The sequence below is a fragment of the Macaca nemestrina genome, chromosome 4 (genome assembly GCF_043159975.1).
Source record: "Macaca nemestrina isolate mMacNem1 chromosome 4, mMacNem.hap1, whole genome shotgun sequence".
NCBI lineage: Eukaryota > Metazoa > Chordata > Mammalia > Primates > Cercopithecidae > Macaca > Macaca nemestrina.
The window spans coordinates 71,973,597-71,999,558 of NC_092128.1; the positions used below are offsets into that span (position 1 = coordinate 71,973,597).

General features: G+C 43.5%; 1 protein-coding gene across 3 annotated transcripts; it reads right to left on the reverse strand.

Moving 5' to 3' along the window:
• Positions 1-25,962, reverse strand: LOC105475494 (protein lifeguard 1). 3 transcript variants are annotated; one of them, XM_011730805.2, is made up of 10 exons: positions 25,591-25,962; positions 20,532-20,806; positions 16,806-16,884; positions 15,457-15,510; positions 13,860-13,950; positions 9,120-9,157; positions 8,947-9,034; positions 5,771-5,860; positions 2,899-2,946; positions 1-528 (listed from the first exon to the last, which is right to left on the reverse strand). In XM_011730805.2, coding segments are annotated over exons 1-10 (915 nt in total). In that variant the 5' UTR covers positions 25,593-25,962; the 3' UTR covers positions 1-378. The 3 variants fall into 3 exon arrangements, with proteins under 3 accessions (XP_011729107.2, XP_070950935.1, XP_070950934.1); XM_071094833.1 differs by having other exon boundaries at positions 456-594; positions 25,591-25,943; XM_071094834.1 differs by lacking the exons at positions 8,947-9,034; positions 9,120-9,157 and having other exon boundaries at positions 25,591-25,941.

Genomic DNA, 25,962 nt, shown 5'->3' on the forward strand with positions numbered 1-25,962 from the left:
TAGGTTTCTGTAGTCAATTGTATTCATGTGGAGATATGTTGTTTACAGCTTTAAATAGTGTTCAGAAAACTCCAACAAAGGAATGGGCATCTTACAAATGTTTGTAAGTATGTAATTATGATACTTATCTTTTGAATCTATACAAATTAGAAATGTCCCCAGAAAGTTTTGCTACGTGACAATGGAACTGAAAATATAACAGCTACAGCTATCATCTACTCAATGCTAGGTTTCATTGGACAAAAAAAAAAAAGTATTCTTAAATATTTTTAAAATAAAAGAGCTTCTGAAATGGTGACTTCTGCATGCCCGAGCCTGGCAACACTTCACAGCATCCCTCCTTCCTCTTCTCCGCATGAGCCAGCCTTGGTTGTGTGACTACCGTCCCAGTCCAATCAGACGCAGAATAAAAATGAAAAGGTTGATGATGTCCAAGTAGATGTTCAGGGCAGCAAAAACATATTCTTCAGGGTCCAGGGAATAATGGTGGTGCCCTCCCAGCATGAGCTGCACATCCATCACCAAGTACTTGAAGAAAAGGAAGAATTAGCTACTTAAATTGTACATTTCTATGAAATAAGTGTCCCAAATGATCTGAAAAAAAATATTTTAGCATCAGGAGAAACATTGTCAAAAGTCTGTTTTGGGCTGAATATGTTATTCTTACAGCCCCAGTTGGTCACTGGGTCCCCAAGTTTGCACTCTATAAAAACAGGTGCCTCACCTCAGCTGTGAATCCCTTCTCCCCCGTTTCTCCCTATGTCTCATTCCAGCACCTTTGGAAGGAAAGCTAAGGTGGCAAATTATTCCAATTTGCCCAAGACTCTGATATTCTGGGAAAGTCCTCAGTCCCAGGCAAACTGGGATAAATTCATCATCTTTATAAAAAAAGGGGGGGGGGGAACCCAGTGGCAGAGGATGCAGCTTTGCTCTTAGCCTCCATCTATCACCCTGGAGTCCCAGTTTCTCTGCAGAAGTGGTTTTCTTTCCATTCCGTCCCCAAATCTCTGACTTTAATTTATTGCTTCTTATAAGAGGGGATATAATGACTGTCAATCATTTCACAGACATGCATGGGATGGTTAGGACTGCAGCTTCTCGGGAGAGGTTATGTGCTTGACAGGAACATGGGATGAGCTCGATCCAGTGGTGCCCCGCCCATCCAGGAGGAACAGGGCTCAGGATACCACCCAGGACACAACCAACCCACAGGGAAGCCCCAGCCAGGATTCAGACTCCTGTAAGCATTTGGGAATGAGGCACCCTGCCTCACCCGCATGCCCCCCAACTCTGAGAGTTAAGCATCCCCCAAAATTCAATTTTCTTTTCCAGCAATTTGTTTGGCATAGGGAAGACCTGTTTTGAGTCTACAATCGTTTTTACTCTGCCTGCAAACGGGAAACAGAAACACCAACATACTTTTGCATGGAAATATTGTTTGCAAGCATCAATACAGCAAGCATCAACACAAAAGGTCCGAGAGTGTAGGAATAAAGGAAAATGAATGCAAATAATTTCCCTTTAAATAGGAAAAGAAATGAGAAAACTGAAATGTATATGCTTAACCTTGTCTCCACCCATACCACCCTAAACACACCCGATCTCATCTGAAATATATATGCTTAACCTTAACCTCCTGGTGTGAATTTTTCTAACATTTGAAGGATATAACACAATTCCAACAAAATAAAAATGAAGCAAAATGTGGATAATGTTTAAGCCTAATGATAATATGTGGGGTTTATTACACCATTCTTGATCCTTCTGAATATGTATCAATACATTCTCGATATGTTTGGAAATTTTGAAAATAAATAATATTAAAAAATAAAATCTCAGCTGGGCACAGTGGCTCATGCCTATAATTTCGGCACTTTGGGAGGTGCCAAGGCAGATAGGATTACTTGAGCTCAGGAGTTTGAGATTAGCCTGGGCAACGTAGCAGGACCTTGTCTTTACTAAAAATAAAAATGCAACCAGCCAGATGTGGTGGCATGTGCCTGTAGGCCCAGCTACTGGGGAGGCTGAGCTAGGAGGATTGCTTGAACCCAGGAGATGGGGCTGTTGTGAGCCATGATCATGCCACTGCACACCAGCCTGGGTGACAGAGCAAGACCCTGTCGCAAACAAACAAAAACAACAAAACCCTGAAAGATGTGATATGATAAAAGCATGAAATGGAATTCCATGCAGCCCTTGAAAAAAAATTAGTTGGACCCAGGTCTGCTAATATGTGGAGGCCATTATTTTTAAGTGAAAAAGCAAAGGCAGAACATTATACATAGTATAGCTAAGTTTGTGTAAGAAATGGTGCCTATGTGTAAAGAAATTCTAAAAGGATTCCAAGAAACTGCTAACAGTTGTTCCTTCTAGAGATAGGGGATAAGAGAGGGACTTTAATTTTCATTTTATAATCTTCTATGTTGTTTGAATTTTAAAATGTGTGCATGTATTACTTTTTAAATAAAACATTCCTTAAAATAGTTTTAAAGATACGACAGCAAGAGATGGGACTAAATGGAAGGAAAGACATTCTCAGATACATTATCAGTGACCTCCACCAGTTCTCTAGGAGAAGTTTCTATTGTGAAAGAATAGAAACTGGTCTGGAGGGACAAACAAAAAAGAAACCACACCCCTGCTACACTAAGTTTCAAAGCTTATAAATAATTCTTTATTCTTTTCTGAAATATTCACTCTTTCAACAAAAGTGATGTTTTCATGGATTGGGAAGACCATCTGGCTCTCCAGAGGGTAATGGTTTCAAATATGATCCTTTAAAAAGGAGCTGAAGAGTTTCCAGTGAATTCCTAACCCCATGTGACTCCAGGCCTAGCACAAGGGCTTGTCATTGCACATATCACATTCTTTACCAAAGAGATGGAGCAATGGACTTACGAATGAGAAGAGCACAGTTCCGAGTCCAGCATACAATAGATGCAGCCACTGCAAAGAGAAAGGATACGGTTGTATATGAAGAAAAAGATTTGGAATAATGAAAGAGGTCACTTAGGTCACCGCTGCCAGATAAGGAACCGATATCAAGAAAGCTGAATCTGTGGGGGAATTCATCTTTTCTGTTTTTAAAAGTAAATTTTATTTTATTTCAATAGCTTTTGGGGAAGAGGCGCTTTTTGGTTACATGGGTAAGTTCCTCAGTGGTGATTACTGAGATTTTGGGGCACTCGTCACCTGAGCAGTATATACTGTATCCAATATGTAGCCTTTTTACCCTCACACTCCTCCCAACCTTCCCCTAAGTCCCTAAAGTCCATGATAGCATTCTTTAGTCAACAGCACCCACTCAATTCCAATGAGCAAGCAAATAAAAACTAAGCTTGCACATGCCAAATAATATTCACCAAGTACATGCTAAATGTCTCATGCATGGTAGGGCAAGTAGAATGTATTAGACGTATTTCACTTTGTGCCCCATCCACATACATAGTCCTTCTAGAGAATCTGCCCTCTCCCCTCAGTTCAAGGAACAGGAAGCTTTGGGGTCATAGTGACCTTCACACATCCTAGCTAGAGCTGATTGACAAGCAGTGGAAGACCCCAGCTCCAAAAACAGTGAGTCTGATGACTGATCAGGGACTTCTGATATGTCAGTGGGCTTAGACAGATGCACTAAGCCAGCTGGAAATCAATTCTCAGGATAGAGGGAACCAAGTAGCAGAGGCTGTTGTATCTTTAGCGCGTGCTGGCACTATTACTGCTATAAGCAGAGGTGGCTAGTCAACTCAGCCACAGAGAGGAAGGCAGGGTTTTCATTCCTCGGAATCCCAGTTCTTCTTCCCACCTAGGAGGTCTATGAGTTTCTCTGGCTCTTTGCCTTAAGCTAGTCCGAGTGGTATCTGTTCCTTGCAACACAAACAGCCCCAGTCAGAAATGGAACTAGTCTAAATGCCAAATGACTTGGTTCTATTGGAGAAGAGGATTAAAAAATGGAGTACAAAATCTGAAAAAAGGCTACATATTGGATACAGTATATACTGCTCAGGTGATGAGTGCACCAGCATCCTGAAGAGTTCTTCAGGATGAGAGAGCTGGTTCTGAGAGGGGTGGGCAAAGCACTGCCAGCTTTCACCAAGGATAGTTTCTTGGTGAAGACAATCAGAAGCCAGTGATACAGTCTGGGAGACACAGTATTTCCAGACTGAGCTAATAGCAAGAAAACACCTGATCACTGGAATCCAAAGGTTTCAAAATTGCCAAAGTCCAACAAGCATGTAGACGTAGGGAATGGCTCCAACAAAGCCTTCCATTTAAACACATATGCAAGACTGTAGATGTTTGTGACAGAAAATTTAGAATGGGAACTAAGATCTATCTATCTTGTGGGAAAGAGTTTTTTAACTGCACCTAAGTTATACTGTAAAGACTTATGGAACCCACCTAATATTTGCATTATTACTACCAATATCTCTGCTGCCATTAATAAGTGGAGAACTGGGGCCTTTTAAGGCCCATCTTTGTGATGCCTTTGAGTTTATCTCTAAAGTGCAGGTGCCACCTTCCTAGCTCGAAGCCTATGGGGTCATTCATAACACCAAGAACTGTTGATTCTGTGTATGTCTAAAGATCGTGTAACTAGTTCACTTGTCGCCCAAGAAACTCCTTGGTTCAGCATTGGGACCAAGTTGGCCTTAAGGTTTTAGTCAAAAGGGTCCCAGGCCCCAGACCAGCTCTCAGTGGATTTGGCCTCCACACAGGAGCCACTGACTGATTGCCAGCACCAGGCCACATCACACCTCTCGGTCTCTACAGCCCTTCAGAGTCAGTCCATGGACTGTGCAATGAGGTGGGAAGAGCATGGTCACTCGAGTCGCCCTGACCTGGCCTCAGTGCCACCCTGGCCACTCACTCCCTGTGGGATATAGATGAATTATTAAATTTCTCTGAGTCTGTTTTCTCATCTATAAAATAGATGAGCTATGTACTTTTCAGGAATGTTGTCAGAATTTAATGTGATGTTTTGTGAAAAACACATAGGCCTATGTCCAATATCTAGTAAGAATTCAATGAATACATTAAAGGAAAAAAAAGCTAGAATTGGAAAATAAGGAGCCTCCTCTAGGCTGCTATCAGGAAGGCCCAAACAAGTCTTTCTTTCCACTCCTGGTACTTCAAACGAGCAGCACCCAAATATAGGAGAAGGAATCTGGCCTGCCCTCATGAGTAGGCTCACCTCAAGACCCTCTTGGAGAAGAACAACTGTCTAGGGTTGTGGCTCAATGTTCACATGCCAGAGTTTCTGCCCATGGTACTTCCTAACAACCACTGTGGGGGCCACTAGGATCTGTCTCACAAACCTTCATTTAGCAGGAGGAGAATGGAACTGACCACAAGCACAGCTGCTGTGCTGTGCAACCTATTGCAGTTTGCACTTAGGCCATGCTTCCCCCTTCTCAGTCCTTGCTGGGAGCAGCAGGGCCCTCCCTGGAAGACACGTCACCACCCTGATGATTGACTAGCTCTGGGACTTCCTGATGGCCTTGCTGAGCCGCCCTCAGACCACGCTGTGTGCTCCCACTCAGCCTCCCCTCCCTCTCCTTCACTCGAGGCCTGATATGCCTTCATGGTCTGACAGCTCCCCCAGCTGTTGGCTCCCTGCCCCTTTTCTTTCGTAGGCATTTCTCCTACTAAAATCTTTGCGCGCTTATCCCCAACTCCACGTCTGCTTCTCAGAGGACCCAGACTAACATAACCAGCACTTCATCTATATGTTTAACAATTCTCTGAGGTTTCCCAGTAAGATCTCACTCACATATGATCGCACGAAGATTAAGATAATTCCATAGATTAAAAGCACGAAGCAGAAAACGAACAGCACTCCATTTAGCAAGGTAAAATCCCACTGAGGAAATATAAACAGCATAAATAACTCAGTTATCATCTATAAGACATTTTAGGATGTTTAAAGATGCATCTTATACCCCATAGAAGAAACTGGCCCGTTGCTAATAATTTACCCTGATCAATTCCAAGAACCATGAAAATACATTAGCTCCAACCACTAAAAAATGCTACATAAAAAGTGTTATATTGACTGGGAGAAAAAGGTAGAAGTATGCGTGAAATGCCAGTAGCCATGAGTTGATATTTGGAAACTGGGTAATGGGTACTTAGGGGTTCATTATATTTTTCTATTTTTGTACTTATATGAAATTTCCCATAATAAAAATACATTGAATGAGTAGGATGCATATTTGAAGGTATAGGATGATCATATAATCATTTATATGTTCAAAAGCATGCACATAGAAAACATTAATGGAGTGAAACATACCAAGGTGTTAACTGGCTATCTTTTTCACATTTATATGCATATATTTTAACAAAAGTATATACTAAACTTTCAGAAGTTACTGCTAATGATTCTTTTGTAATTTGGAAATGCATTTATGTGGTTTTTGTTTTTGTCTTTATAAATCAGTGACCCAAATCAGCCTGAGGAGATTAAGGTTTTCTTAAGAAAGAGGATATTTATCTTCTGGCCTTAAAAAAATTAGATTATGCAGACAAACAAGAGCCTGTAATTCAGTATATTTTCTTGCAAGAGTATTTTCCTAATTCTTTCATTTCCCCCATCATTAAGGCAGGATAACTGGGGTGAGGTAAATTCAGGTGGGGAGCCCTGTCAGCTCTGACCAAGCCCAAGAGATAACAGGTTCCAAGTCACGCCTGTGGTGGGCTGTCAGCTTCAGAGGCCCACAGAGCATGCAGTCACTCTGGGATCCAGGTGACGTCATCCAGGAACAATGGTGGGCCATAGCGTCCACACCCCAACCTCACCCCGTTCCCTTCCTGGCCAGTGCCAAGAGCCCACACAAACCACAGCCACATCCCAAATTCCCAAGCCCCACTTTAGAGAGAAAGGCAGGCAGACAGGGAGGCTGAACAGCTGAGCATTTTGTATCCACATGACACTATCACCCAGCCCAAAGGAACTGCTTCAACTGTGAGATCCAATTACAGTTAAACCAAATGGACGTTTAGTTAATTTTCTCCCGGCTAAGTCGACAGTTGGGGTTCATGAAAAAACTCAGACTCATTGTGTTCCTACATTTCCTCTGCATCCCTTGGGTTGTGGTTGGACTGAATTTTGCCATCCCCAACACATAACTTAACAAAGGGAAAAAATGTGGTTGACCATGGGTTCAGCTGCCTTTCAAAGTCACCAACGTCAATGCCATCTTTAAAATACTTTCTGGCCGGGCACAGTGGCTCATGCCTGTAATCCTAGCACTTTTGGAGGTGAGGCAGGAGCATCGCTTGAGCCTAGGAGTTCAAGACCAGCCTGGGCGACATAGGGAGGCCCCTACTCTATAAAATATTTAAAAATTAGCCGGGGGTGGTGGCAAATGCTTGTAGTCCCAGCTACTTGGGAGGCTGAGATGGGAGGATCACTTGAGCCCTGGAGGTAGAGGTTGCAATGAGCCATGTCTGTACCACTGCACTCCAGCCTGGGTGACAGAGCAAGACCCTGTCTCAAAAATAAATAAACAAACAATTAAAAAAAAAACTTTGCAATGTAATATTCACTCCCCTGAATCCAGGTCATAGGTTACCCGTGACTTAAAATACTAATGGGCTTTTAAAAAAGTATTCTGGCAGTTTAGAGGATTTTTTGAGATAGAGTCTCGCTTTGTCACCAGGCTGGAGTGCAATGGCACGATCTCGGCTCACTGCAACCTCCGCCTCCTGCGTTCAAGTGATTCTCCTGCCTCAGACTCCTGAGTAGCTGGGAGTACAGGCGTGTGCCACCACACCCAGCTAATTTTTTTATTTTTAGTACAGATGGGGTTTCACCATGTTGGCCAGGATGGTCTCGATCTCTTGACCTTGTGATCTGCCTGCCTCAGCCTCCCAAAGTGCTGGGATTACAGCACCCAGCCATCTTAGAGTATTTTAAATGGCTTAAGAAATCTGTGCATTCAACAGTGGCCCACCTTACTCATTGCAAGGAAGCCTATCTGTGTACAAATCGGCTGGTATCTACAAATGACCAGCTTTAAGATGGCAAATACTGATCTCATCATCAATTAAAGTTGAATCTCTAACTTTTGATACAGTTTGACTAAATATCTAGTAGATCCTTCTGTCTCTCTGACACTTCTGTTTCCACCAGGAAAAGGCTAAAATTCAGCATGTGTATAAGACCTTCCTTATGATGTTTGCCAAACAGCTTGGGAAATGCACTCCCTTCTGTGTAAGTTATTTACCTGACTAAGGCCAGCCCATTCTTTACAAAAGGAAACTGACCAGGACTGAAAGGAGGGGCCACAGGAAATGCTGCATCAGATCTCAAGAACACCCTATGGTTGGACAGAGGCTGAGCCATCTCACAGTTCAACTGAAATAATCTCGAATTATGAGATGTCCTCTGGGACATCTTGGCATTTTGGAGCCTGGTAAACTGTACAACTTTTAAATTTTTAAATTCCCTGTATCAGTCAGCGCCCTAGCAAGGAACAGATGACACACTCAAATAGAATGATCTGAGGAGGGTTTGTTTGTAAAGGAACTATCCACAGAAGTGTCTGCAGGCAACCAGAACGGGTAGTGCAGTAAGCTAGGCTGGCAGCCAGCCAAAGAGCTGTTACCAGTCCCAGGCCCAAAAGGGGAAAGGAGAGGGGGCAGTTACAGGAGCCCAGAAGGTGTGTTGAGTTAGCCATCTTGTGATAGGCAGTGAATCTTGCTAAGGTACACCGCTAGCCGAACAAGAACTTGTCACTGGGAGGAAGCCATGGGAATCAGTACCTCTCCCTTCCTGCCTCTGTCTCCAGCTGGGACTCCCCATTGGCCAAAGTCCATGGAAAGCCCAAAGGCAAGAGGGCCCTGAAGGTGAGACCTCCAGGACTGAGAGAGCAGGGGGAGGCATAGGGAAATGTTTCGGGGACAAAGGGACATACCTGGCACACTCCCTTCAATAATACCTACTTTTGTTTGTAGAGCAAACAAAGTGAGTGCTAGTGTCACCAGAGTGGTTGCAGCTGTTGCCCATAACACTTCCTCGGCCTTGTAGAAACTAAAACCAGAGACTGTGATTATTGTTCACATACATTCCAAGAAAAGCACACACAAATCAAAGGAAATGTGTATCAAAGACTCACACTGATATGGCTCCTAGCAGCAGACCTTCAAGAGCTGTCTAAAAACAAAATTCACAATAAATCAGAAGCCTGCTTCCCGAGGCATGGGGGCAAGGCCCAGAATTCAGAAGAGGTGATTTGAGGGGTGTGCTTCCGAGCAGGGTCTAGGGAGCAAGGGGGAATATGCACAGCCTGGCACACACAGCCACAGGGTGACTATGGGGAATAAAGAGAATTCAATATTTCCGTAACATCCTCCCTAGGATGGACAAGAGAAAAGTATTAGTAAACATTTCTTTGAACACTGTAGTAACTTTAACATACTCAGTGAATTAAATATGTATTAATTATGAATGTAGAAACCAAGGTAAAAAGGTTCATTTGTAGACCATATTGTCATTCATCAAAGGGGGCCACCCACACAGTATCAATGTTTCATCAGGACAGGATATGTGATATCTAAGCTTCATAACACTCTGGGTACAGACACTTTCCACGGCACCTGAGGGACAGCCTTCCAACCTCAGACATGGGATGAGAACCAAGGTCTTCCCAGTGCCGGAGATGGGGCTGGAGGGCAGATACTGGCAGAGCAGAGTGTGGAGCTGCACCTGCAGGTGCCAGCCCCGGGCTTAGGAGGACTGTCATCACGCAGATAGAGCCAGGGGTGCGGGGAAAGGTGGGTAAGGGTAGGGGCTGAGAGCCAGTGGGCAGTCAGGCTGGAGGATGAGACCAAGAAAGGCACTGAGGTTGTGCCCAGGCCCACAGACCTGCCAAGGCGTGAGGACGACAGAGCAGTGGCCACAGGGCTAAAGGCATGCCCAGCCCCAAGGCTGCTCTGCCAGAGGCAAATCCAGAGACTGGGCTGACCCATTGGTCCACAGGCAGAGCCAGGAAAGACTCCTCCAGTCTCCAGGGGTAAAAATGAAGGCACATCCTAGTACGAGGCCTGCGAGAGAGGGCTTTGAACTCCCGCTGGCCAAGGATGGCTGGGAGCAGAGGCTGGGAAAGAAGTGGAGTCCCCAAAGTCCTGGGTCACCTGTCTGGCATTTCCAAACCCAGTGGGTAATCGCCTGATTCTCTACCTTGTACAACTTAATGAAGTAGGTTGTCTCTATTTCCATTATAGGGAAAACAGTGTATCTAGTCTCCATACAAATGATATTTAATAATGTGCTCGCTTCCAAACTTCCTCTCCAGATGACTTTTTTCCTCTTACACTGGATCAGTTGCTTCCTATTTCTCCAGCTCCAGCAGCACATAAAGGAGGTATGCATGTGTGTGGTGTGGGTGGTGTATGTGTGAGTTTGTGAGTGAGGTGTGTATGGTGTGTGTGCCTCTGTGTCTGTGTAATATGTGTAAGTGTGTGAGCGTGCATGTGTGTGTGGTGTATGTGGTATGAGTAGTGTGTGTAAATGTGTGGTGTGTGTGTGTATGTGCTGAGTGGTGTGTGTAAATGTGTGGTGTGTGTGACTGTGTGTATGTGCTATGAGTGGTGTGTGTAAATGTGTGGTGTGTGTGTGACTGTGTGTATGTGCTGAGTGGTGTGTGTAAATGTGTGGTGTGTGTGACTGTGTGTATGTGCTATGAGTGGTGTGTGTAAATGTGTGGTGTGTGTGTGACTGTGTGTATGTGCTGAGTGGTGTGTGTAAATGTGTGGTGTGTGTGACTGCATATGTGCTATGAGTGGTGTGTGTAAATGTGTGGTGTGTGTGTGAGTGTGTATGTGGTGTGAGGAGGGTGTGGTGTGAATGGTGTGAGGCGGTGTGGAGTGTGTGTGACTGTTGTGTGTGTAAATGTGTGGTGTGTGTGTGACTGTGTGTATGTGCTATGAGTAGTATGTGTAAATGTGTGGTGTGTGTGACTGTGTGTGTATGTGTTGAGTGGTGTGTGTAAATGTGTGGTGTGTGTGACTGTGTGTATGTGCTATGAGTGGTGTGTGTAAATGTGTGGTGTGTGTGACTGTGTGTGTATGTGTTGAGTGGTGTGTGTAAATGTGTGGTGTGTGTGACTGTGTGTATGTGCTATGAGTGGTGTGTGTAAATGTGTGGTGTGTGTGTGACTGTGTGTATGTGCTATGAGTGGTGTGTGTAAATGTGTGTGTGTGACTGTGTGTGTATGTGCTGAGTGGTGTGTGTAAATGGTGTGTGTGACTGTATGTGCTATGAGTGGTGTGTGTAAATGTGTGGTGTGTGTGTGAGTGTGTATGTGGTGTGAGGAGGGTGTGTGGTGTGAATGGTGTGAGGCGGTGTGGGGTGTGTGTGACTGTTGTGTGTGTAAATGTGTGACTGTGTGTTGTGTATGTAGATGTGTGACTGTATGTGTAATTGGGAGCAACTGAGAGGAGACAGGGAGAGAGAAGAGGAAATGGTTTCAAGCTGGAAAACGGATTTCGGTTTTGGAAAGAGCGGAAGGGAGAGTAGGAAGAGGCCGTGGAAGTCACAACTGTCTGAAGACTTCAAGAGCTCAGAACATGGGCTCAAGGGGCCAAAATTCTATGGGACAAAAGCTGTTGTCAGTGAATGTGTTTTCCTTTTTTCCCTCAACTCCTTTTCTGAAATGGGCTTTTTCCTATATATCTTCTAACCCTTGGACATGACGTTAAGTCTGGAAGACATAACAAATGCTTTACCCCTGTATAATATCTCTTAAGCCGTTACTTGCTTTGAGATAAACAGCAAAACCTCAGAGATGAGAGCTTCCTTGGAGACCAATAACTTTTGTCTCTTGTAATAAATGTTAAGGCCCTTTAAAATGTTTAAATAAAAAACTCAAACATTTCTGGGAAACCAGCACGCCCTCCTGTCGCCCTTCCCCACCGTCTTGGCTCCCAGATTCCCGCCTCCGTCTGGCTTCCAGCCCCGCCCCGTTCTGAGTGTGATCTCTGCTGTCAGCGCAGGAACTGGGACACCCCACTGCTGGCCTGGGCAGTGAGCAGGGTACCCATACCAGCTAACGAAGGCTCCTCCATGCTCTGGCAGGTGAGGAAATGTCCAAACCTGAACAGCGGGCAGCTAGTCTTCTCCAGCCTCAGGAGCCGGCTATTCCTCCCAGTATGTAAATCCCCAGGGTCGCTACACAGTACTGGTGCTGAGTCTCACCGACGGTCACGTGCTCCCGCTCGCTTTGACCACCAGGGGGCGCAGAACCAAACCTAGGCTCCAGACACGAGCATAGGACTTGACGCATTTTGTCCACGAATCTAACCATTAACTTTTTCTACCCTATTTTTCCTTTCATCAGATTTTTCCATTAATTGATCTTATCTTTATATTATTGATATTTTTGTAAGCCACCTCAAGTCTGATTTGGAATCAGATGGGGAATAAATCAATTGGCAAATAAATCTTCCCATGAAAGAAAGATCAACACTGCTTGGGTAGAAATGCCAACCTTCCCAAAAAAAGAATCGTTTGCTGGCCAGGCGCAGTGGCTCACATCTGTAATCCCAGCACTTTGGGAGGCCAAGGCGGGCGGATCACCTGAGGTCAGGAGTTCGTAGACCAGCCTAGCCAACATGGTGAAATCCCGTCTCTACTAAAAATACAAAAATTAGCCGGGCGAGGTGGCGTGCACCTATAATCTCAGCTACTCGGGAGGCTGAGGCAGCAGAATCGCCTGAACCCGGGAGGCGGAGGTTGCAGTGAGCCGAGATCGTGCCATTGCACTGCAGCCTGGGCGACAAGGGTGAGAGAATTCTCCAAAAAGAACTGTTTGCTGACACCCTCCTGAATCATACTGAGACGGTTCTGGGTTTTCGTAAGAGGACCCAAACACTCTCGGAGTTACTATCTGTGAGCTTCAGAGAGGCCACACCCCCGGGAGGCAAGAGGTTTGGCCTGACTGTTCCGCCTGACTCCTGAAGGATGCCAGGTCACTGGGGAGGAGCCCTGTGACCTCTGGGCAGCTAAGCCCTGAGTTGGAATGCGGGGAAACTGGTGGAAATTCGAGTTCTATTCAGGTTTAGAAAAATCTAGGAGCTTCAGGTACCTGCTGAGAGCTGGCACGATCCTGGGGTTCCTGTGGGCAGCACAGAAAGGAATTGGCTACAAGAAAGGGAGCCACCCAGTGTTCTGTGGTCCAGGGTGGCACCAACGACAGAAAATGGGCAGGTGTGGCGAGGCCTTGTGAGTGGAAGCCACCACAATGAGGCGCTGGGGAACCCGGAACCCGGGACCGGGAACCAGGCCGCGGATCAGGAGAGCCCTCTCAGCCCCTGACTCTGCGGTGCTGCAAAAGCCCTCGTGAGCTGAGATGCAAGCTGTGGAAATGAGGGAGAACCTCGCTCAGAGATGGGTTCTGCTCCCAGTGGGATTTGAAGAAGAAATAAAATACATTTTACAAGAATAAAGAAATATAAACTTCTTGCACATGACTTTGTGAACTAGACGTGGAAACCACTCTCCATAACAAAATGTACTTGCGCCTGAGAGGGGTCCGGCAATAGCCAGGTTAACTGTTCCTGAAGTGTAACCCAGGCTCGGGAGTGCGCGCCCCCAGGTGGCCTCATCAGAGGCAAATGTGCCGGCACGAAGTCGCCCAGATCCCCAGATCCCCTAATCTGCTCAAAGGGTGTGATACCATCTCATAAGTTTACTACTTCATTACAAACTAAATTCCGCCAAGAGAACGCTTCACACATAATTTCTATCTGTATTATTCCACAGGAAGAGTTTCCATAATAAAATGAAAGAATTTAATAACGCGACAAAAATATATTTCAGAGGTGAACTAGAACAGGTGCTGACAAGGTTTACTTACAAAGAATCCCAGGAGAATGTAATTTGCAGGCACCTGACGGCGGAGATTCCCACAGCAAGCAAGTATAATCAGTACCACAAAAAATGCTGGGCTGGAGGATAATTTAAAACCACGTGTTATTTGTTTTCAGTGACTATATCATAGCATATTATATTATACAGAGATAAATAGATGTAGATATAGATCATAGCATTACTATGATCTTACTTATCTCATAGTATTATAAACAAAAATGTTAATTATTATTTTTGCGTTTTCTTAACTTGTTTTTTTTGTTTGTTTTTTTTTTTTTTTTTTTGGAGACGAAGTCTCGCTCTTGTCCCTGAGGCTGGAGTGCAATGGCGCGATCTCGGCTCACTGCACCTCCACCTCCCAGGTTCAAGCGATTCTCCTGCCTCAGCCTCCCAAGTAGCTGGGATTACAGGCACCTGCCACCAAGCCCGGCTAATGTTTGTATTTTTAGTAGAGACGGGGTTTCACCATGTTGGCCAGGCTGGTCTACAAACTCCAGACCTCAGGTGATCCGCTCACCTTGGCCTCCCAAAGTGCTGTGATTACAGGTGTGAGCCACTGCACTCGGCCTTCTTAGCTTTTAAAGTTAACTTTTCTCATTTCCATCCACAGATAACTTATGGGCATTAAAATATTTTTATTTTAAAATGATTATAGATTCACAGGAATTTGCAAAGAGATAAAGAGGTCCAATGAAATCTTCACTTAGTTTCCCCCAGTGGTTACATCTTATGTATTTATAATACAGTACCAAAACCAGTAATTTGACATTGATACAGTATATATATATATATAATTCTGTATCATCGAATTATGACACAAATCTATGTGCACTATCACAATCAAGATTCAGAACTATCCCTTCAAGAAAACATGCACAAAGACCTCTCTTATACTACCCCAGCCCTGTAGAGTGTGAAAGTCACCGATGCCAAGATGGAGTCACTTAGGTCACACCCAGAATGGAGCCAGAGGCCATGAAGGAGGGGATCTGTATATCTGAGATAAGAACTAGCCCAAAGGCCTTTTAAAAACCCACAAGAAATTTCTATATGCCCCACATGTCCCTACATGTCCTGCCTACATGTCTATAACAGGGTATATCATAAAAAATTCCTCAAGATCGCAGCATTCCAGCCAAGCTGCTCGACAAAAACACTTGCCTGGTAATGGCTATCTCCACCAATGAGTTAGCACCAGCTCCCGTGACAAGCCCCTGTGGCCAATGATCTCTGTTTCAAAATAATTTACATAGACTTCTCTTTGCCTTTTAAAGACTTCCTCTTATTCCAACCTCCCCATCATCCATCATGGCCTGTGTATCCCACCTTGCAATGCCCCTGCCACTTCCAAATACACTCTGCAGGAAGCCTCTCTGTCTGTCATTAATTTAGGCTGACAATAGTAACACCCACACCCACACACTCAACCCTGCCTCCTGACAGTCATTACTTTGTTTATTTTTTATCCCTATAATTTTATCATTTCAAGAATGCTATACCTTGTACCTCATTTTGAACAGTAAAAGAACCTCAGGCAATAGACAGTAGAAAAAACAAATTGTATTAAGTCCAATGATACTTACAAGGTTGCATAGATGAACCAGGGGTTTTTGAGCACCCAAACTTTTAAAGCCTCCCTGGTTAAAAAAAAATTTAACACAGTTTTACACAATAAATATTTCACTAACTAATATGTATTTAAGTAGAAGTAAAACGATATCATAAGAAGAAAGGAAGAAACCCTAACTGATGAATAATGATGGATGGGGATGAAACAGTGAAACATTCTTTTTCTTAAAATAGATATATTCATAATAAGTTATAAGTAAAATTTGGATGAATGCAAATGTCCTAATAAAGGTTTTTATTTTTAAAATGCTGAGATTGATATGTGTGCAAAGCAAAAGAAATCAACTTCTCATCTGTTTGTTTCATAAATATAGATTTTCATAGGATATGTCTAAGCAGTGACAGATCATAGTCCCTCAAATAAGTTATTTCTTTTGTTTTTAGAGACAGGGTCTTGCTCTGTTGCCCAGGCTGGAGTGCAGTGGCATGATCGTGGCTCACTGCAGCCTTGAACTCATGGTCAAGTGTTCCTCTTGTCTCAGCCTCCTGAATAGCTGGGACTACAGGCATGTGCCACCACATCTGGCTAATTTTTATTTTTATTTTTGTAGAGATGGGGTTCTCACTATGTTGCCCAGGTTGGTCTTAAACTCCTAGCCTCAAGCAATCCTCCCACCTCAGCCTCCCAAAGTGCTGGGATTACAGGTGTGAATCACCTCACCCAGCCCCCTCAAATAATTTCTGGATTTAACACTGTTCCAGCCTCCAAGGTCTCCATAATCTCACCTTTCTTTTTCCTTGAGAGAGAGTCTCACGCTGTTGCCCAGGCTGGAGTGCAGTGGCTCAATCTTAGCTCATTACAGCCTCCACCTCCTAAGTTCAAGCTATTCTCCTGACTCAGCCTCCTGAGTAGCTGGGGTTACAGGCACCCACCACCATGCCTGGCTAATTTTTGTATTTTTAGTAAAGACAGGGTTTTGCCATTTTGGCCAGTCTGGTCTTGAACTTCTGACCTCAAGTGATCCACCAAACTCAGACTCCCAAATTGCTGGGATTACAGACATGAACCCCCACGTCCGGCTCACCTTTTCTTCTCTATCCAGTATTAACTGTGGAAACAGCTCAGGAGAAAATAAAAAAGAAAGCAGTGTCCAAAATAAGAGTTTAAAAAAAGCTTTTTTGCTTCGGTTAGGAAGTGAAAGTAAAATTCTAGAAATCTACTACCACCTTGGTCTAGGAGTTGCCTCAGAAAAACAAAAAGAGACAAACTGTTTTTAAATGATCAAAATTAAATTAAGCTGATTCAATAAGAATTAATGTGAACAACCTAACACTTAATTCTACATCAGTCATAAAGACTTACCAGAAAATAAACACACTGGTAATTACCGCAGTGAGCAACAGCTGAGCTGACAGGAGGAGGAACACTTTGATAATGAAAGCTGAGGAGACAGAAACATTATTTTTATGACAAAATAGTCAAAAGTAACTACATAAATGTAATGACTTATTTTTGACATTTAATGAAAGGATTATTATTATTTTCTTTTTTTTTTTTGTTTTGCTTTTTTTTTTTAGGATGAGAAAGGCAGTGCTAGTTTACAGTCAGCAAATGGAATAACAACAAAAATGCAGCTCTATAGAACTTTTAGAGCACACTCAATCCAGATGGTTGGCTAGAGGTGTTTTATTGGAGATCTGATTGTTTTATCCATGGGAGCTCCAGAATTTTCTCTTTTTTCTTTCTTTCTTTCTTTTTTATTTGGAACAGAGTTTCACTGTGTTGCCCAGGCCAGAGTGGAGTGGCACGATTTCAGCTCACTGCAACCTCCACCTCCCGGGTTCAAGCGATTCTCTTGCCTCAGCCTCCTGAATAGCTAAGATCACCACCACTCCCAGCTAATTTTTTTTTTTTTTTTTTTTGTATTTTCTAGGTAGAGATGGGGTTTCGCCATGTTGCCCAGGCTGGTCTCAAACTCCTGATCTCAGGTGATCTACCTGCCTCAACCTCCCAAAATGCTGGGATTACAGGCATGAGACATCACGCCCGGCCAAAGTTCAGATTTTTCAAGACGAACTCAGGAATTTAATTCCTTGTCATGCACACCCCATCCTCCTTAGGATCAAACATGATTTGAAAGCCTCACCGTGTCACAGGCCCATCATTAGGGATCCAGAGAAACTACCTCCCTGCACCAGAGAGCAGCAGCGCTTCAGGACTGTGGGGAGAGGGGATGTCTCCTTGGAGATGGATTTGGGCTGCAGAGAGTTTGTGGAGCTTTTCTGCCACTTTCCTCTCCAGCCTACCTGCCTGTAGTAACTCTCTTCTCTTCTGCTTCCTGATGCATAAATAGATAACTTGGTGAACTGTACATGAGGCCAAAGAGTTCCAAAGGAATGACAGGCCAACATACAAGGCACAGCACATGGGCACCTCTTTCTGCTTACATCCTGGGCCCTCTGAATATAGCACTGGCAATGGCAATTTGCCTTTTGTGTGGCTTTATCCCAGTTTCAAAGGAAAAAAAAGAAGTAATGCTGCTTAAAATTAACTTATAGGATTGTCAACTATCCTTTTGCTGGGCAGTTTCTATGCATAGGAAGTATGACAACAAAGCAGTGGATCTAAGCTATCTTAATAAAAATAGCAGAGCATATATTCCCAAGTGCATGCTGCCTACATGAAAATATTCATTTAGCTCACATTAATTTGTCATCTGCTATGTAGCAGGGACTGTGGGGGAATATATTAAATGTGGCCCAGGCTCACAAGAATAGACATAGAGATCAATGGAATTGAGGTGACAGTTCAGAAACAAACCTTTCTATTTATGGTCAATTGATTTTTAACAAATATGCCAGGAAAATTCAATGAAGAAAGAATAATTATTTTGACAAATGGTGCTGGGAAGCTGGATATACACCTACAAAAGGATGAATTTGGATCCCCAACTAACACCAACCACAAGCCATAACGTGGAGTCATAATGGCCATAGCAGCTCACCTACCATCTCACTATAAATGAATGAGAGCTCCCAATTCAAGACCAATATAAGAGTTGACCAACTGAGTCAACCCACAGAATTATGAGAGATAATAAAATGGTTGTTGCTTTCTTTAAGTGGACAAAGGATTTGAATAGACATTCCTCCAAAGAAGATATATGAACGACCAATAAGTATAAGAGAAAATTTGCTAATGAAATGTAAGTCAAAAGTACAATGAGATAACACTTCACCGTCGCTAGAATGGCTATAACCAAAAAGACAGACAATAACAAGTGTTGACAAGGATGCAGAGAAACAGGAGCCCTCATACATTGCTGCTTGGAATGTAAAATGGTGCAGCCACTTTGGAAAAGTTTGGCAGTTCATCAAAATGTGAAACAGAGTTATCCTATGGTTCAGCAATTCCTGGGTATCCACCCAAGAGAAATGAAAACCTATGTCTACACAAAAACTTGAATATGAATGTTGACTGCAGCATTATTCAAAATAACCCAAAGGTGGAAACAATCTAATTGTCTGTCAACTGATAAATGTATAAACAAAGGTTTTCTATTCAGGCAATGGAATTGTATATGGCCCATTCATAAAAGGAATGAAATACTGACACATGCTACAACATGGGAGAACCTCGAAAACATTAAGTGAAAGGAAATCACAAAAGACCACATGTTGTATGATTCCATTTACATGAAATGTTCAAAATGGATTCATAGAGAGGTCTGAAAGTAGATTAGTAGTGGCAGGGGTTTGAGAGAGGGAGGATGGGAGTAACTGCCAATGGGTATGGGTTTCTTTCCTTTTTTTTTTTTCCTTTGGTAAAGATGGTGTTTCACCATGCTTCCCAGGTTGGTTTTGAACTCCTGATCTCAAGTGATCTACCTGCCTCGGCCTCCCAAAGTTCTGGGATTACAGGCATGAGCCACTGCGCCTAGTCTGGGTATGGGTTTCTGTTTGAGGTGATGAAAATGTTCTAAAATTGATCATGTTGATGATTATCAACTCCAAATATACAAAACACCAGTGAATTGTACACTGAAAAGGGATTTTTATGATTTGCAAATTAGATCTCCATAATGCTGCTTTAAAAAATGACAAACCCCATAACTCAATCCATTACCCTGCTATACTTTTCCTTTTCTCCACAGCACTTACATCTTTTCATATACTATATAATTTTTTTTAGCTGGACAAAGGCCAGCCTCTACCCTCCAGGAGAGGCAGATATAAATAACTGACTCTTACACTGGCAAGGAGGCTCTACATATTTTTCAATTAGACCTGAAAGACTAATTCAATTGGACTCCTTAAGCCTCATTTTCTCACCTGTAAAATGGCAATACAACTTCTGTGTTTGTAGGGTTGTTGTAAGGACAAAATGCAATAACATTGCCCTTGCACAACACCCTGTGTCGGCCTGGTATTGATCACAGAGACAGCCAGTGGGCTCAGCTGAACAACTCCAGATAGAGGTGGCCATGTGATACAGGTGGGTCAATGATGTGGCATTCAAAACTCTGGGTGTGGTTTCTAGAAATTCCTCTGAAAAGAAGACTGGCTTGGTCAACTCTCAGGATACCTGCAGCCCTCTCTTGGCTCTACTTTGCCTTTGGCTGTTTGCCTTTTCCTTCTCCTACCTCAAAGGCTAGAGCTCCAAAAGGCAGCTTTCCAGCCACAGGAAAGGAGTGGTGAGGGCCACAGGGAGACCAACAGGATTCAAAGTTCGCAGTCCACCTGCAAGTTGTCCAGGCCCTCAGAAGGCCTAAGGGTGGCAGAGCGGAAGCTTTAAAACTTAAGCCAATATTATGGTATCACCTTGTATACAAGTAAAAACATTTTATGATCCATGACTAATTCATATTTCCTTAAAAAAAAAAGTTATTCACCATATGTTTCTTATGAGTTTCTGAATGCCCTGGACAACTTGGAAGCAGTCAATTATAGCAGTCCTACATCATGTTTTACGAGAAAGCAGGACTCAGAAAAACTAAAAACAAAATTATATCTGGCAATCTACACTGTGGAAACATTTTAAGAGAACATGTGCTCTTCTCTTCTAAAAAGGTAATTTCTTTATTCTCACCTCTGCGGACAGATGCATCTGAGAAAGGATTGCCTAAAGTTGCATTGCTATCACCTGGAGTGATGTCATCTGAAATTTCTACCACATAGGTATTCAACTGCTCGGTGCCCTTTGGCCGTGGCTTCTCCCGAGTTTCTTGTGGCCCAGCTGAAGATGAAGGTGTGTAGCGCTCACCAGATTCGGACTGGATGCTTTTATCTGCTGCTTTCCGAATCAGATGTTGATGATCTCCAGAACCAAAGTCTATTGGTTCGCTGACCTCCAAGTCCAATTTCCTAAAGGGGGAGAATTGTTTTTCAAGTCCTTATGATCACACCTCTACAACCTTAGCATCCTCATAGTCGTTAGGCGATTTCTTCTTAATTTTAACTGCCTTAGCTCAATACTTACCAAGTTGGTGCTCAGTAAATATTTGTTAAATGAATGATAACATTTAAGATGAAACCCACAGAGTAAAATAATTTGATTGTATTATGAAATTAATTTTTAAATAAAATTTATTCAGCAAAAACTTAATGAGTGCCAAGCATAAAGATGCCCTTGCTGTCTCTGCCCTCCAAGAGCTTACATTTTGGAAGACAATATAATCAAACAATCATATAAAAGGCGATACAGGCCAGGTATGGTGGCTCACGCCTGTAATCCCAAAACTTTGGGAGGACGAGGCAGGCGGATCGCTTGAGGTTGGGAGTTCAGACCAGCCTGGTCAACATGGTGAAACCTGTCTCTAATAAAAATACAAAAATTAGCCGGGCGCGGTGGCGGGCGCCTGTAGTCCCAGCTACCCCGGAGGCTAAGGCAGGAGAATGGCGTGAACCCGGGAGGCGGAGCTTGCAGTGAACCGAGATCGCGCCACTGCACTCCAGCCTGGGTGACAAAGTGAGACTCTGTCTCAAAAAAAAAGAAAAGAGGGCAATATGAGCAGACCAGGAACATTGGAGGAAGTCTTGAGAGCCCTGAAGGAAATCTGGAGGAACTTGCAGGGAGTAGAAGAGGTTGTCAAAAGGTTCTAGAGAAACTGAAGGTTAAGCCATGGCTGGAAGTGAGTAGGGATTAGTCAAGTGAAGAGGTGGGGAGAGGTTTTCCAGGCAAGGAACCAGCCTGGACCAGGACTAGAGAAAGCAGGGATGGCAAGTTCCAGAAATGTACCTGGAGCAGGGAGTTTGAAGGGGAGAGTGGAATGAGGTTACATGGAGAAGTAGTGGGCATGCCTCTGAGAGGCTGGCAAGCCGAGTTAGGGAGTCTGGACTTCATCCTGAAAGCCATGGGTATGATTTTTCAGAATAGGAGTCCCCCAGTGATATCCACGTCCTAATTTTTGGAACCCTTGTCTATGTTACCTTGCATGTCAAAAGGAACGTTGCAGATGTGATTAAGGACTTTGGGATGGGGAGATGATCCTAGATTATCTGGGTTGGTCCAATCAAATCACAAGGATTTTTATGATCATAGGTATAACAAGGCAGCAGGAGGAGCAGAGTCAGAGAAGGAGATGTGACAACAGAAGCAGAGGTCAGAGCGATACAATTGTTATCTTTGAAGATGGAAGAAGGGGGCCATGAGCCAAGGAACGCAGGTGGCCTCTAGAAGCTGGAAAAGGCAAAGAAATGGCTTTTCCCCTACAGCCTCCAGGAAGGAACCAGCCCTGCCAGAACCTGGATTTTAGCCTAGTGAGATTGGTTTTAGGCTTATGACCTCCAGAACTGTAAGATCATAAATGTGTGTTGTTTTAAGTCATTCGGTTTGTGGCAATCTGTAACAGCAGCAACAGGAAACTAATACAATGGGGAATCAAGGAAGGTTTCTCAGCAGGGACCCATGGAGATCTCCTAGAAAGAAAGGTTACTCTAGGTAGTGTGGAGAATGGGCCACACTAAGCCAAAGTGAGGCAGAGACCAGAAATCCAGATATGAGATGGCAGTGGGCTTTGCCACAGTGCCTTCCAGCCTGAACACAGTTCTTAAGAAACTACTACTAGGCCGGGCACGGTGGCTCACAACTGTAATTCCAACATTCTGAGAGGCCAAGTGGGTGAATCATGAGGTCAGGAGTTCGAGACCAGCCTGGCCAACACAGTGAAACCCCATCTCTACTAAAAATACAAAAATTAGCTAGGCGTGATGGTGCACACCTGTAGTCCCAGCTACTCCGGGGGCTGAGGCAGAAGAATCACTTGAACCCGGAAGGCGGAGGTTGCAGTGAGCTGAGATCGCACCACTGCACTCCAGCCTGGGTGACACAGTGAAAGTCCGTCTCAAAAAAAAAAGAAAGTCGCTACTAAATGGACAAAAAACTGCAAAGCAAAAGGCCCCTATTAACCTTCTGGGTAACATGAAGTCTCAGGCAAGCCCCTGCTGCTGCGTTCTGTTGCACAGAGTCACGAAGGGGCTTGAGAAGGACACTGCTGAGACAGCAAAGCCTCGGGCAAGCTGAAGGCCAAGCGGGAAAGGCATAAATAGAAGGTCTGAACAAAATGCCAGGTCTTGGAGAAGCAGATGCAGTGTGGGAAAGATGTCCTTTCTCCTCAAATTAATCTCCAAATTTTACAAAATTCATTGGGATTTTTTTTTTCAGTACTTGCAAATGTAAGTCCAAAGTTTATCAGAAAGAGTAAAGGTGTGAGAATAATCAAGAAAAAAATTAGAAGGAGGAGGTTTATGGTGGAAGGGATGATTTACTTTTATCAGGAATCAAAAGATTATAGAGCTTTTTAATGAAAACTGTGGTAATAGTGTGCCAATAGATAAACAGATCAATGAGTTGGAAGAGATTCAAGAAACAGACTGATGTACAAAGGATAATTTAATATTTGATAAAGGTGAAATTTCAAATTATTGTCCCATGGTGTGGGAAAAATTAGCTATGTACTTGGAAAACAAAATGGAGTTTAATAGCTATTTCACATCTTATACAAACATGTATGCCAGATGAACTAAAGATATTATCATGAGTAGTAATAGCCATAGATATTCTACAAGAAAATACAGGAATATTTGTGTAAATCTTTGCAAGAATGACACCATATAAGAACTGCTTTGGCCAGGGCCGGTGGCTCATGCTTGTAAATCCCAGTACTTTGGGAGGCCAAGGCAGGCAGATCACCTGAAGTCAGGAGTGGGAGACCAGCCTGGCCAACATGGCAAAACCCCATCTCTACTAAAAATACAAAAATTAGCCGGGGCATGGTTATGGGTGCCTGTAATCCCAGCTACTCGGGAGGCTGAGGCAGGAGAATCGTTTGAACCCGGGAGGCGGAGGTTGCAGTGAGCCGAGATTGCATCATTGCACTCCAGCCTGGGCAACAAGAGCAAAACTCTGTCTCAAAAAAAAATGCTTGGCAGATTTGGGGTACAGGAGCACTTTAGATACCACTACAAATATTAAACGCAATTTTTTTTTTTTGAGACAGAGTCTCACTCTGTCGCCCAGGCTGGAGTGCAGTGATGCGATCTCAGTTCACTGCAAGCTCCGCCTCCCAGGTTCACGCCATTCTCCTGCCTCAGCCTCCTGAGTAGCTGGGACTACAGGCGCCTGCCACCATGCCCAGCTAATTTTTTTTTTCGTATTTTTAGAAGAGACGGGATTTCACCGTGTTAGCCAAGATGGTCTCGATCTCCTGACCTCGTGATCCTCCCAACTTGGCCTCCCAAAGCGCTGGGATTACAGGCGTGAGCCACTGCGCCTGGCCAAAATGCTAAAGTTTAAGTATAATATTTGTGATATTTACTATACTGTAAGAAGAACTTTAACAAAGAAAAATGGGCAACCCAGTAAGAAGATGAGAAAAGCCCAGGCACAATGACTTACAACTGTAATCTCAATGTTTTTGGAGACCAAGGTGGAAGGATTGATTGCTTGAGTCCAGGAGTTTGAGACCAGCCTGGGCAACATAGTGAGATCCCATTTCTAAAAAAAAAAAAAAAAAAAAATTAGCCAGGCATGGTGACATGTGCTTGTCGTCCCAGCTACTCAGATGGCTGAAATGGGAGGATTTCTGTAGCCCAAAAGTTCAAGGCTGCAGTGAGCTAGATTGTGCCACTACACTCCAGCCTGGCCAACAGAGCAAGATCTTGTCTCTAAAACAAAGAGAGAGACAGAAAAGAACATCAATAGGCAATTCATATGGTCAATAAACTTAGGAGATGATACCTCACAAATAACCAAAGAACTGCAAGTAAAAACCAAAAAGACTGGCAAAGATGAAAAAGGTAAGTCTGAGAATTGCAAGGCTGTGAAGAGATAGGTAATAGAGAATCCAGGGCCACAGAATGACCTGCATGGACCCTACACATGTTTGTGTTCATGGGCCCCTTCCTCCAAAAAATACTAAAAATTGTATGTTATGAGTGCATTGGTACAAAGATGAGTATAATCCTTTCCGGAGTCATTATCTATTACATATTCATTATTACATTCACTTTTTTCTCCTGCTTTAAAAAATTAAAATGTGTTTATGGCCCCTAAAACTATCGTGAGTCCTAAGCACTGTGCCTACTTGCCTAGTATCAGTCCTGGGACACCCTCACGGGGGCATAAACTTTTGCCGGGTTGGTGGCAATTTAGCAGCGTCTATCAGAATTCAAAATGTGTCTTACTTTAGCCCCAACAGTTACATTTTTAGAAATGTATCCCACAAACCTATCCATACAAATAGGCAAAGATACATGCATAAGGAAGTTCATTACACCGTTCATTGTTTGTAACTACAAAAAAATTTTAAACAGTTTAAATATCCATCAGCAGGGGAATGGTTAAATTAACTTTGGCACAGGAAAAGGCAGATATATATGGATTGATGTGGAGAGTTCACTTTTACACACTTTTAAATTTAAAAACTAACATTAGAAAATAACATTGAGCAAGATCACATTAATGTTGTACCTACATCCACACACACACACACACACACACACACACACTTCCCGAGACTGGAAAGATACACTATAAACTGTTCATATGATCATCTCTGACCCAGCAGAGTTGGGAAACACACTCTGAATAGTATGAATTTTTACAATGAGCATCTATTACTTATATAATAACAGAAAAAGATATTTACATTGTGAAGAGAAAAGGAAATATTTCTCTTTTTGATAAAGTTTGGACTCCTCTGAGGAAAGCAGTCTTCACGCAGAGCTGAGAGGCACTAGAGGATGCTCAGATAACCAAGCTGATTTCCTCTCCAGTGTCTTGCAAATCAGAAGCGGGAGAGGCAGCAAGATTTTCAAAGCACTCAAAAACAAAAACAAAGCCACAGGCAACTGAGTTTTCCTCATGAAACTATATTTGGCTGGTGCCTGAATCACAAAATGAGGCTTTCACTTGGCCCTCAAGTAGCTCTCCCAGCTCCTGAGCTAGTGGTAGGTCATCCAAAGCCTGGGCAGGCGCTGGGACTGAGAGGTAATGTTCTGAGCGACAGTTAGGAGAGTGG

Bases quoted from the DNA above. Each gene is read 5' to 3' on its own strand.
- LOC105475494 (XM_011730805.2), bottom strand. The intron at 5,861-8,946 runs GTAGGTATTATT...ATATTTCCTCAG, and splicing joins TGTTTGCTCTACAAACAAAA to TGGGATTTTACCTTGCTAAA. The intron at 529-2,898 runs GTAAGTCCATTG...CTTTTCTTCAAG, and splicing joins GAACTGTGCTCTTCTCATTC to TACTTGGTGATGGATGTGCA.